The sequence below is a fragment of the Sorex fumeus genome, unplaced genomic scaffold, assembly GCF_029834395.1.
Source record: "Sorex fumeus unplaced genomic scaffold, SorFum_2.1 ptg000126l, whole genome shotgun sequence".
NCBI lineage: Eukaryota > Metazoa > Chordata > Mammalia > Eulipotyphla > Soricidae > Sorex > Sorex fumeus.
This window is the reverse complement of record NW_026606183.1, coordinates 7,013,429-7,024,698: the sequence shown is the minus strand read 5'-3', so window position 1 is coordinate 7,024,698 and position 11,270 is coordinate 7,013,429. Positions and strand designations below refer to the sequence as shown.

Below are 11,270 nucleotides of genomic sequence, written 5' to 3'. Positions count from 1 at the left end.
CAGTTCAAGTGCCTTAATCCCTGTACTATCTTTCTCACCAGAGAGAAATAATTTCCCCAAGATCAAAACAGAACAGGTAGAATTAGAATCCTGAAGTAAGTGGGCCCCCATGGTGGCGTATGTGAGGTGAAGACGAGACGGTCCTTTCTCCCAATCCGCCTCTGCCACCCTGGGACCAGCTGGGAAGACCAGGACTGGTAAAGTCTGCCAGAGTCCCGCCAGTTCCATCAGGTGACCTTGACACCTAATGTCACACCTAAGGTCTATTTGGTCTTCTCAGCAAGGGAGTTAATCCCCACCCAAGATTTCTTTTTTTTTTTTTTTTTGCTTTTTGGGTCACACCCGGCGATGCTCAGGGGTTACTCCTGGCTTTGCATTCAGGAATCACCCCTGGCGGTGCTCGGGGGACCATACGGGATGCTGGGAATCGAACTTGGGTCTGCCGTGTGCAAGGCAAACGCCCTACCCGCTGTGCTATTGCTCCAGCCCCAAGATTTCTCTTGGGGGGAGCCAGACTCAGGCTGGAGCGAGGATTGGCTCTTTGCAGGAAAGGAGAATCAGTCCTAGGCCTTACCCAGGGTTTATAGGCTCTTGTTTTCCTCACAAAAAGGAATTTCAGGAGTAGATAAGCAGTGAAGTAAACACAGATTTTATTTGGAGGTTTTTTAGGAAGGGGTAAGAGGGAGAGAAAGTGAGAGAGTAACACGCTCAATGAAGAAGGCAGGCATCTCCAAAGGTGGAGAGAGTCACAGTACACATCTCAAGAGGGGAGATGCAGGTGATACGTATGTTCAGACACTGTATGTGCTGGGCCATGTGGGCACAAGCAGCACATGAGTTTAGGCAGTATATGCATGCCTTTCCTTTGTTCAAGGTGGCTTTTATAGGGTTTCTCCAACCTGCCCTCATGTGGGACTGTCTAGCTAGGTAAGAGTTTGTTGCTAGGGTGATTGCCAAGGGGGGCTGCCTTGGTCTGGAATTTCTCTGGCAGAGATGGGGGTCATTCAGGTGTCATAAATCTCCTTCAGATCCTTAATTGCAGTCTCTGTCTCTGCTAAAGTTCGTGTCTCTGTGGGGTCCAGCCTCCACAGGGTCTGTCACTGGCGCCAGGAAGATCTTATCAGGCCTAGGCCTTAAATTCTTACAGCTTCAGTGTTACTGGATTTATTACTTCTCAGAAACTCCATTGCCATAGACCCTCTCCTATTTATCTGCCTGCCTCAGTTGGATTCTGCATGAATGCCCTGACAGCCCTTAGATACTAAAATCTTCAGAGACTGATTCCTCTGGTAGCCTCACACCCTACCACAGCTTGTTAATCGGTTAGGGCAGAACCTGTACCTCACCCATCTTCTGATTCTACTGAGCCCAGAGCTCCCTGATGAGCTTCTTAGCCTCTTCAAGGCCTAGACTGGCTGATGACCTCTAAGCACTTATTGATTTGTGATCCCTGTTTTGTCATCATGCCAAGCACCCAGAAACACCCCCACAGCTTAGAATACCTCAGCTCTCCCACAAAGCCCTGTGACCTCAAGGACAGTCTCACACAGGTTTCAACTCTATTCCAAATTCCTGGCTCTTCGGAGCTAAGGAATGCGAGTGAATATACTTTTCCCTCCATCAGCAGATCGGCCGCTGCCATTTGCAGGCTTGCCTGGAGCTCTCGCAGGGCGTCTGCCGGCCTGCGAGGGGCCCAGCCAAACTGAGCTGAACCCTCCAGGCCTTCCCTGCCCCTTCGGCGGGCTCTGGACCTGTCCCTCCTCTCCCACGGCCTCCTTTTTTGTGTCTGCCTCTCATTGTCTTTTGTTTCTCCGCATCGGGACCGGTTTCTCGCCAATCTCCCTGCCTTTTCTTAGCGCTCATGTGATTTGCCGCCAATGATTTTTTCCCTCTTATCTGTTCCTACATCTCTTTGTCTCCAGCGGCCAGTCTTTGGCTCCCGTGGTCCTGGCCTGCCGCTGTCTCTCGGTCTTAGCTGAGGATTGTGAGTCTGTGAGCCGGGGCCCGGCCCTGATCCCCTTTGGCAAGTCGCCACTCAGCACCTACGGGGCGTCCCGCGCTCGCAGGCGCCCGCACCCACCCGGGCCTCGGGCCTCGGACCTGCCCCGCTTTGTTTCCTGCGTCTCGCCGCCCCGCCCCGCCCCGTCTGGGGTCTCCGCCGCCCTTTGTCTGCTTCGGTCTCCCCCCACCCCCACCCTTTCCCGGGGCCCGTCCGCGACGCGCTCTTTGTCTCCCGCGGCCGGGGTGGCGGCCCGGCGGCCCGGCCCGGCGGCGAGGACGTTGCCTGGCGGCGGAGAGCAGCGCGTTCGGACCCCGGCCCCGGCGCCGAGCGACCCTGGCCCCGCGCGCCGGCCCCGCGCTCCGGCCGACCGGCGGCCCCCGCGGGCGCGCGGCTCCTCCGCGGTCCTAGAGCGACTCGGGGCGGCCGCGCTTCCGCTTCCCGTCCCGCCCCCGGCGGCCCCGACCCCCTCCCTGCTTGGCGCCGAGCCCGCAGCCCCCGGCAGCCCGCGACTCCGGCACCTGAGCCCGACTTCGAGCTCCGGGTGCGGCCGCGCGGGCCGAGGGGCCGGCAGGTGCAGGGCGGCCGGCGACGCGGCCGGGCTCCTCGGGCACCGCGTGCCGCCTCGGACCCGCACGCCGGCCGGCAGAGGGCAGCGGCCCCGGGCTGTGCGACCGTGGGCTGGAGTCGGTCCCCGCGCCCAGGGCGGCGATGGAGCGCGCGGCGGAGCCTTGGGGCGCGGAGCTCCAACGTCCGGAGCGGAGGGAGCAGCTGCGGGGCGCCCGCGCAGGTGAGAGCGGGCGAGGCGCGGTCGGCGGCAGGTACCCGGCGGGTGGGAGGTCCGGGCTCGGGCGCTACCTGGCCGAGCCCCCGAACGACCGGGCGGGAACTGTGCTTCGGCGAGGCGGGGGTGGCGGTGGGGGTCCACACCCGCAGAGCCCGTGTCTCCGTGCGCTCGGCCGGGAAGGGGCATCATTTCAAGGACTGCCGCCCCTCCCCGCGGCCATCGCCTCCCGCCCCGGCGCTGCCTGACTCCAGCCCTTGCCTCTCCTCGGTAGAAACAGCGGCCTCCCCGCTGCCCTTGTCTCTCAGCCGATGCCCTCTGCAGCCGGGCTGATCTAATCCGGTCTTCCCTCTCAGAAATCTAACCCAGCTCAGTGCAGAGCCCCAGCCTGGTGTTCGGTCCAGACCTTACATGCTGCATCTAGTCCCGAGATGCCTTGCCCGGCGTTAGACTCCATTCCTCCCCGTGGTTTTCTCCTTCCTTCGCTGGGAGAACCTGTCCCCATACAGACAATGATTCCCCAGCTCTGTGACAGCAGTTATTTGGAATTCATTCTTAGAATCTGTGCAAGATCAAACGACTGAAGCAGCACTCCATTCCAGCGACAATAGAATCAGCAAATGCCTGCTTTTTCAAATGAAAGCTCTTACACTGTAGTCACAACACAGGCTCAGGAGTCAGAGGGACAGAAGTTATAAACTCCTCTGCTACTTTCTGACCTTTCTAATCTTGAAAAAGTGACAGTGTCTGTGAAACAGGAATTGGCTGATAATAATCTTAGGTTTGCTTGCCAGGACTCTCTTGCTGCACAGAGGAAAAGCAAGGCAGGTGGGATCTCTCCCTCATCTTCTTTGGTTCCTTTGGGCAACAAAATAATAAATTGACGCAAGAGATTAAGAAGGGGAAAAAAGACATTTAATTTCATAAAATATAGGTCACCTAGTGAATGGCCAAACAGTTTAAGTAGCTTTTAGACAAAGAAGCAATTAATCTGTGAAGAACAGACAGCACAAAGCCATTCTTGAAAGCTTTGGTTTGGACATCTAATTGAGTGAGCTAAGCAGAGCTAGTTTGTCCTGTCTCTGCTGATAAGGGTGTCTGTTAGAGGTACCTTTCACAGAGATTTAGTTCCTGCTTTCAGGGGGATCAAAGAGGAAGGTCAGAGACAGTCCCTACTTTGAGGAGCAAAGTGAATTGGGCTGTCATGCATTTATTAACTTTTATCTTTTTATTTTTATTTTGGGCCGCACCTGGTGATGCTAAGGGGTTGCTCCTGGCTCTGCGCTCAGGAATTAGTTCCTAATGGTGCTTAGAGATCAAATGGGATGCTAAGAATCAAACCCAGGTCAGCCGTGTGCAAGGCAAGTGTCCTACCCGCTGTACTATCACTCCATTCAGTGATTTTTAAAAATTAAAAATAAGGGGCTGGAGAGATAGTGCATTAGGTAAGGCTCCTGCCTTGCAAATAGCTAACTGACATGGATCCTCTGCATTCATTAAGGCCCTTGAGCCTACCAGGAAATGATTCCTGAATACAGAGCCAGGAATAACTCCTCAGCACTACTGGGTGTGGCCCCAAAACAATAAAATAAAATAAAAATTCAAAATAAGATGCAACTTTGGCACTTGTTGGCCATCTGGTCCGGAGAGCTTAGGGGAATAACTGTAAATGAGAGGCAGAGACAATAGTAAGTGCTCCAGAAGTTCTTGGAAGCAGGGTGGTGACGGAAGCCTCGGGCCGCACTGTCAGACACAGGGTCTACAACTCCCTTCTCTTTCCCCAGGTCTAGGGAGCGAGACTGTGGCGCTTTCCGAGCCTGAGGAGTTCGAACATACCCCACAGGAGGATGACTTGAGGTTCAAGGAGGAGGAAGACCTGGCCCCAGGCCACGAAGTAGGAAATGCCTCTCTCAAACCCGACGGCTTCCAGACCTGGGATGATCTGTGGGTGCACAGAGAGGGACTAGGAAAGCCTCGGGATCGAGGTCCCCGGCTCCTGGGGGAACCCCGCTGGGGCCAGGCTAGTGATCGGGCTGCTGTGTGTGGTGAGTGCGGCAAGAGTTTTCGGCAGATGTCTGATCTGGTGAAACACCAGCGCACCCACACAGGGGAGAAGCCCTACAAGTGTGGCGTCTGCGGGAAAGGCTTTGGGGATAGCTCTGCTCGTATCAAACACCAGCGGACTCACAGCGGTGAGAAGCCCTATAGAGCCCGGCCATCAGCCCAGGGCCCCCCCAAGATTCCTCGGTCCAGAATTCCTGCTGGTGAGCGCCCCACTATCTGCGGTGAGTGTGGCAAGAGCTTCCGGCAGAGTTCTGACCTGGTGAAGCACCAGCGCACACACACAGGCGAGAAGCCCTATAAGTGTGGCATTTGTGGCAAAGGCTTCGGGGACAGCTCTGCCCGCATAAAGCACCAGCGGACGCACCGGGGGGAGCAGGCCCCCCGGCCAGTGGTGCCCCGCCGGCAGCCTTCTCAAACAGCCTCAGTCGCCACTCAGGGACCCAAAGGCCAGGACAAGCCCTATGTCTGCACTGACTGTGGCAAGAGGTTCGTCCTCAGCTGCAGCCTTCTGACCCACCAGCGCAGTCACCTGGGGCCCAAACCATTTGGCTGCGATGTGTGTGGAAAGGAGTTCGCGCGGGGTTCAGATCTGGTGAAGCACCTCCGGGTGCACACGGGGGAGAAGCCCTACCTCTGCCCCGAGTGTGGCAAGGGCTTTGCCGACAGCTCAGCCCGGGTCAAACACCTCCGCACCCACAGCGGGGAAAGGCCTCACGCCTGCCCCGAATGTGACCGCACCTTCAGCCTCAGTTCTACCCTTCTCCGCCACCGCCTCACGCACCTGGAGCCCCAGGACTTCAGCTTCCCAGGCTACCCTCTGGCCCCCCTCATCCCTAGCCCGCCTCCCAGCTCAAGTCCTCCCCCACCTCCTCTTGGCACCAGCCCCCCGCTGACCCCTCGGAGCCCTTCACACTCAGGTGACGGGCCTTTTGGCCTGCCAGGCTTGGAGCCTGAGCCTGGGGGCCCACGCGCTGGAGAGCCACCTCCACCACTAGCCATTGAAAAGCCCCACAAGTGCCCTGACTGTGGCAAGGGCTTCCGCCGAAGCTCGGACCTCGTAAAGCACCATCGTGTGCACACGGGGGAGAAGCCCTATCTTTGCCCTGTGTGTGGCAAAGGGTTTGCCGACAGCTCGGCCCGGGTCAAGCACCTCCGCACCCACCGTGGTGAGCGGGCCCGGTCACCACCAGCATCCACTCTCCTGAGGCCACATAACCCCCCAGGCCCAGCCCCCGTGGCCCCTCCAGCCCGAGTCCAGGCCCAGCCCTCTGCACCCAGCCAGCGGCACGTGTGTGGCTTCTGTGGGAAGGAGTTCCCACGGAGCTCTGATTTAGTCAAACACAGGCGTACACACACAGGGGAGAAGCCCTACAAGTGTGCGGAGTGTGGCAAGGGTTTTGGGGACAGTTCGGCCCGAATCAAGCACCAGCGTGGGCACCTGGTCTTGAGGCCCTTTGGGATAGGAGATGATCAGGCAAGGTCCCTCAAAGAGGAGCCACCAACGGGACTGGAATGATGGGGGCCGGGGAGGGTGGAAGGCCAGGAGACCAAAGGGAGGGTATCTGTTTGCTAAGCAGAGGAAATAGGGCCTGGGAGGTGGTTGGGGGGACAAAGGGGGGAGAACGGAGTGAATAGGTAGAAATAGAGATTGGAGATGGCCTTGAAGCTCACTCAGGAAATGTCCTAGCTGGGCTCAGGACCTTAGGACTCTTAAGGAAACCTAAATTCTTGCTGCCTCCCAAACTGTTAAGGAGTGAACCCTGGGGCTGGTGCGATAGTACATTGGGCAGGTGGACATTTGCCTTGCATGGGGCCAACCCAGGTTTGATCCCCAGCCCCCCATATGGTGCCCTGAGCCCCACTGGGAGTGGTTCCTGAGTGCAGAACTAGGACTAGGCCCTGACTATACAGCAGGGTGTGGCTCACAACCAAAAATAAAGCTCTCCCAGCCATGCCCCCAAACCAGGCTTGACTTTGTGAATTGCAACAATGGGACTCCTGGAATTTAGGGGGAATAGTAAGGATAACTTTTTGGGTTGCTTCCAGTGGTACTCAGGGGCTTGGGGCCCAAGTGGTGCAGGGGCTGGAACCTAGGTTGCAAGCATGTGTTCAGCCAGAGCTCACTCCTGGACAGCACAAGGAACCTAGTCTCAGGACTAACTCACCCCCAAACTGCCCTGTTGACACCTGGACGCTGGCAAAGTAGATCCAGTGCAGCTGAAAACCTCAGTGGACAGCAGCAGGGATGGGAGAAGGGCAGAGCAGAAGCCCCGGGGCCCAACAGCCACAACTGTGTCACCTCAATAAACTGCTTCTTGTCTGAGGCTTGGACTCCATGTGCATGTGTGTGTGTGGATGGATGGGAGGGACTGGGGAGTTCACCACAGGGCCAGCCCACTGACACGTGAAGGCTCCAGATCCTGAGCTTGGCATTGCTGCTTTCTAGCTCCACATCTGGTTAAAATGAGCTCCGTGGGGCAGGGTTTTCTTCCACATCTGGACCTGAGATATGTACTCGCCCTATTTTCCCCTCTGGAGAAGCTAGTGTTCTTTTTTTTCTTTGTTTTTTGGTGTTTTGAGCCACACCCTGCAGTGCTCAGGTCTTAGTCCTGGGACCTTGTGGTAGGTAACATGGCAAAAGGGTTGAACCTGGACCAGTCGTGTGCAAGACAAGCGCCGAGACCCCTATACTAAGTCCTTGGCCCTGCCGGTGGTCCCTCTAGCTCTCTTCCCTTTGACTTCTTTTAAGTCAATTTCTCTAAATAAAAACAAACGAAAAAACGGGCCCCCGGGTCAGTCGGCGCATGTCCCACGCGTGGATTCTGACTGCCCATAGACGCTACCCAGCTCACAGCACTGAGCTCTACCCTGAACTGGAAGCCCACGCCACGGGGAGTGCGTGGGGAGGCGGCGCGCGAGACCCTTTGTGATGGCGACAGGTACGAGTCGAAAGTGGCCGGGCGGGGGCGGGCGCTCGAGGCGCCACCCGGAGGCTCGGCGCGCCGTGAAACTCCGCCTGCCGAGAAACAGGTCGGCGGGGGGCGGGGCGCGGCTGCGGGGCCAGGCCGCGTTTCCCGGCGCCCCCTGCAGCAGCAGGCGCGGCGCGCCCGGCCCCGTCGCTTTCCACGGGCGCGCCAATGGGCAGGCAGGAGAAAGAGGCGCTGACCTGATTGGCCAGGGACAGAAAGGACGAGGGCGGCTCATCCACCTAAAGAACGAAACACTGGCCAGCCTCGCCGCAGAGCCTTTTGAACGCCTCGGCTAACCGGCGCGCAGGACGGGCCTACGCCCCGAACTCTCGCGAGATCGTAAGCATGGGCCGCGTTTTCCTCGCAACCAATGAAAGCTCGCTCCAGGCGGCCGCGGGACGTCCGCGTCGGCCCCTCGCCCTGCAGACTGCGGCCGTGGGCTCCTGGCTTAACCCCCGGGGTCAGGGACTTGTCCTCTAAGCGGTCTTCCGTGGGGTTGGTTGGAACTTCCGGAGTTTGTCGGGGGAAGATGCTTCCCTACCAGAATGGCCCGTAGTGGACTGTATAAAGTAACATCCGACCACATCACGATCACATCATCCTGTTGTTCGTTGATTGCCTCGAGCAGGCACCAGTAACGTCTCCCTTGTCCTAGCCCTGAGATTTTAAAAAGTGCCATATTCAAGGCTCTTTCAGGGTTAGGAGAATGAGACCCATCATTGTTCCTGGTATTTGGCATATTGGGTACACCACGGGGAGTTTGTCAGACGCTGCTGTGTGGGCAGGTTACATTGCTGTGTGGGCAGGTAGCCTGCCAGGTTGTCCAAAGTAAGACCACATCACTCCTTGTATTTATATCTGCTTGTCGGCCACAACATTGGTGCTCATGGTCTGCTCTTGCTTAAGTGCTGGGGTCGCTCTTGGCATTCCTCAGGATGAGTGATGGGGGCCTCCCGCCCGCAGAGCATATGCTTGGCCCCATCACTATATATATATCTGTATATGTATATATACACTATGTATATCTGCCTGTGTTTGAGAACCACACTTTGTTAGTTTTGTTATTTTAGGGGGAACCACGCTCATCATTCTCTTTTTTTTTTCTTTTTGGGTCACACCCAGCGATGCACAGGGGTTACTCCTGGCTCATACACTCAGGAATTACTCCTGGCGGTGCTCAGGGAACCATAAGGAATGTTGGGAATCGAACTGGATTGGCCACGTGCAAGGCAAACGCCCTACCCGCTGTGCTATTGCTTCGGCCCCTCATTATTACCTTTTAATTTTTTCATGTTATTATTATTTTGGGTTTTTTTGTTTGGGGGCCACACCCAGCGGTGCTCAGGGCTTACTCCAGCTCTGGACTCAGGAATCACTCCTGGGGGGTGGGGGGATGGGGTGGCGGGGAATGCTATGGGTTGCTGAGATTAAGCCTGGGCCCTGCCCACTGTATTATCTCTCTAATTCCAGACATTTCAGTTTCCTTTAGTTGGAATGCCCCCTCCGCCCCATCACCATCTTCCTTCCTACCTGCAACCCCTTCCCCTCAAACACACAGGTACACATGCACATACTTGCAAATCTTGACAAAACCGGTCATAATTATTTCCTAGAAGCTTACCTGGAAGGCCTGTCTAAGACCAGAAGGTTCCCTTCATCTGATCATTTAGCTTCTGAGCATAATGAATCACTCAGCTGTTGTAGCTTCAGTGTTAGGTTGTGGTAGGGTAATATGACTAAGTGTGCCCTCTTTCTAAGTGAAAGTTAGACAAAGTCAGGCAAGGTAGTGAAGCAGTTGAAAGAAACGCATGCAGAAGTGATTCCTAAGTGATCAAAATTTTTTTTCCAAAGAGGCTGGGGCAGCAGCAATAGTACAGCGGGTAAGACTCTTGATTTTCATGCAGCTGACCTGGGTTTGATCCCTGGTGACCCGTATGGTCCCAGAGTGTGCCAGGAATGATTCCGAGCGAGCACAAAGCCAGAAGTCCTAAGCATGACCCTTTCCTCCCCAGATGAAAAGTGTAGTCCAGACTAATTAGTAAGATGAAGACTTTTCCAGATTAATTTTCTACCTCCTTTTAGAATAGGTCCTGTACACAATAGTTTTCACTAAATACTTTGGTGAAAGTTACTCTTGGAATCTGGTGTGCTCTTCACAAGAATTTACAACCCCACAATCTGCTACCTACTTGTAAATCTGGCAAACTTCCACTTCACATTTACTCACAGTGAGGCCTGCAGCCACTGGTCCTCCCTTCTAAGAAGTTATTCACTTTCCATGTTGTTATTTGCATTTCAGAACACTATTTTTGTATGTATTATACGAATATTTCATGTATATTCATACACACTTCATCACAATATATATGTATGTATATTTATTTATTTATTTTTGCTTTTTGGGTCACATCTGGCGATGCACAGGGTTTACTCCTGGCTCATGCACTCAGGAATTACTCCTGGCGGTACTTGGGGGACCATATGGGGTGCTGGGAATTGAACCTGGGTCAGCTGCATGCAAGGCAAATGCCCTATCCACTGTGCTATCGCTTCAGTCCCCAAGATCACAATGTATTTTATTGGTTTGTTTGTTTTGGGGCCACAACCCTGCTGGAGCTTGGGAGACTATATTTGATCCCAGGGATCAAACTCAGGTCAGCTACATGCAAGGCAAACATCCTGCCCTTTGTACTATCTCTCTGGTCCCTATCATAATCTTTTTTTTCTTTTTCTTGGTTTTGGGGCTATACGCAGCGATGCTCAGGGGTTACTCCTGGCTCTGCACTCAGGAATTACTTTGATAGTGCTCAGGGAACCATATGGGATGCCAGGGATCGAACCCAGGTTGGCCAAGGGCACATTAGTCACTTTATTATCGCTCCAGCCCCTATCATGATATTCTTTACTTGAACAGGAAATATATTTGATTCTAGGTAGATACTTACACATTTCTTTTCGTTTTGCCATGCCTGGAATCAAACATAGGACCTCACAGTTGAGCTACATTCCTCATCCATTCATGTTCTTAGTGCAAGGAGAGCTCTTTTCCTTCTCTCCAAGAAGGAGATTCCTTCCTCTCAGGCTTTTCACTGCTCCCAACTAGCACTCCCCTGTGATTCTCTGCTCAGAAACAGCAGGCCTTGCCTCTGCTTGGGGTGGTGCTCCAATCATAATCTAGTCCTTGCCTTCCTCCCCTTCAATACCCACCTGCATTTTCCCTTCCTAGTTCACTGGCTTTCAGCACGCAAGACTTCTTTCTGCTTTCTAAACATGCAAGACTTATTTTTTGTTTTTCTTTAACTTTGGGGCCACACCCGGTGGTGCTCAGGGTTATTCCTGGATCTGTGCTTCAGAATTAATCCTGGCAGTGCTCGTGGGACCATATGGATGCCAGGGATTGAACCCCGGTCGGCCACATGCAAGGCAAAACACCCTACCTCCTGTACTATCACTC

At 54.9% G+C, this 11,270-nt stretch overlaps 1 protein-coding gene across 1 annotated transcript; it reads left to right on the top strand.

The window, feature by feature from the left end:
- The first annotated feature begins 2,182 nt into the window (after positions 1-2,182).
- On the top strand, positions 2,183-7,172 carry ZNF48 (zinc finger protein 48). Its single transcript, XM_056137733.1, has 2 exons — positions 2,183-2,789; positions 4,568-7,172. The coding sequence occupies exons 1-2, from the start codon at positions 2,711-2,713 to the stop codon at positions 6,361-6,363; spliced, it is 1,875 nt and encodes a 624-aa protein (XP_055993708.1). The 5' UTR covers positions 2,183-2,710; the 3' UTR covers positions 6,364-7,172.
- The last annotated feature ends 4,098 nt before the right edge of the window (positions 7,173-11,270 follow it).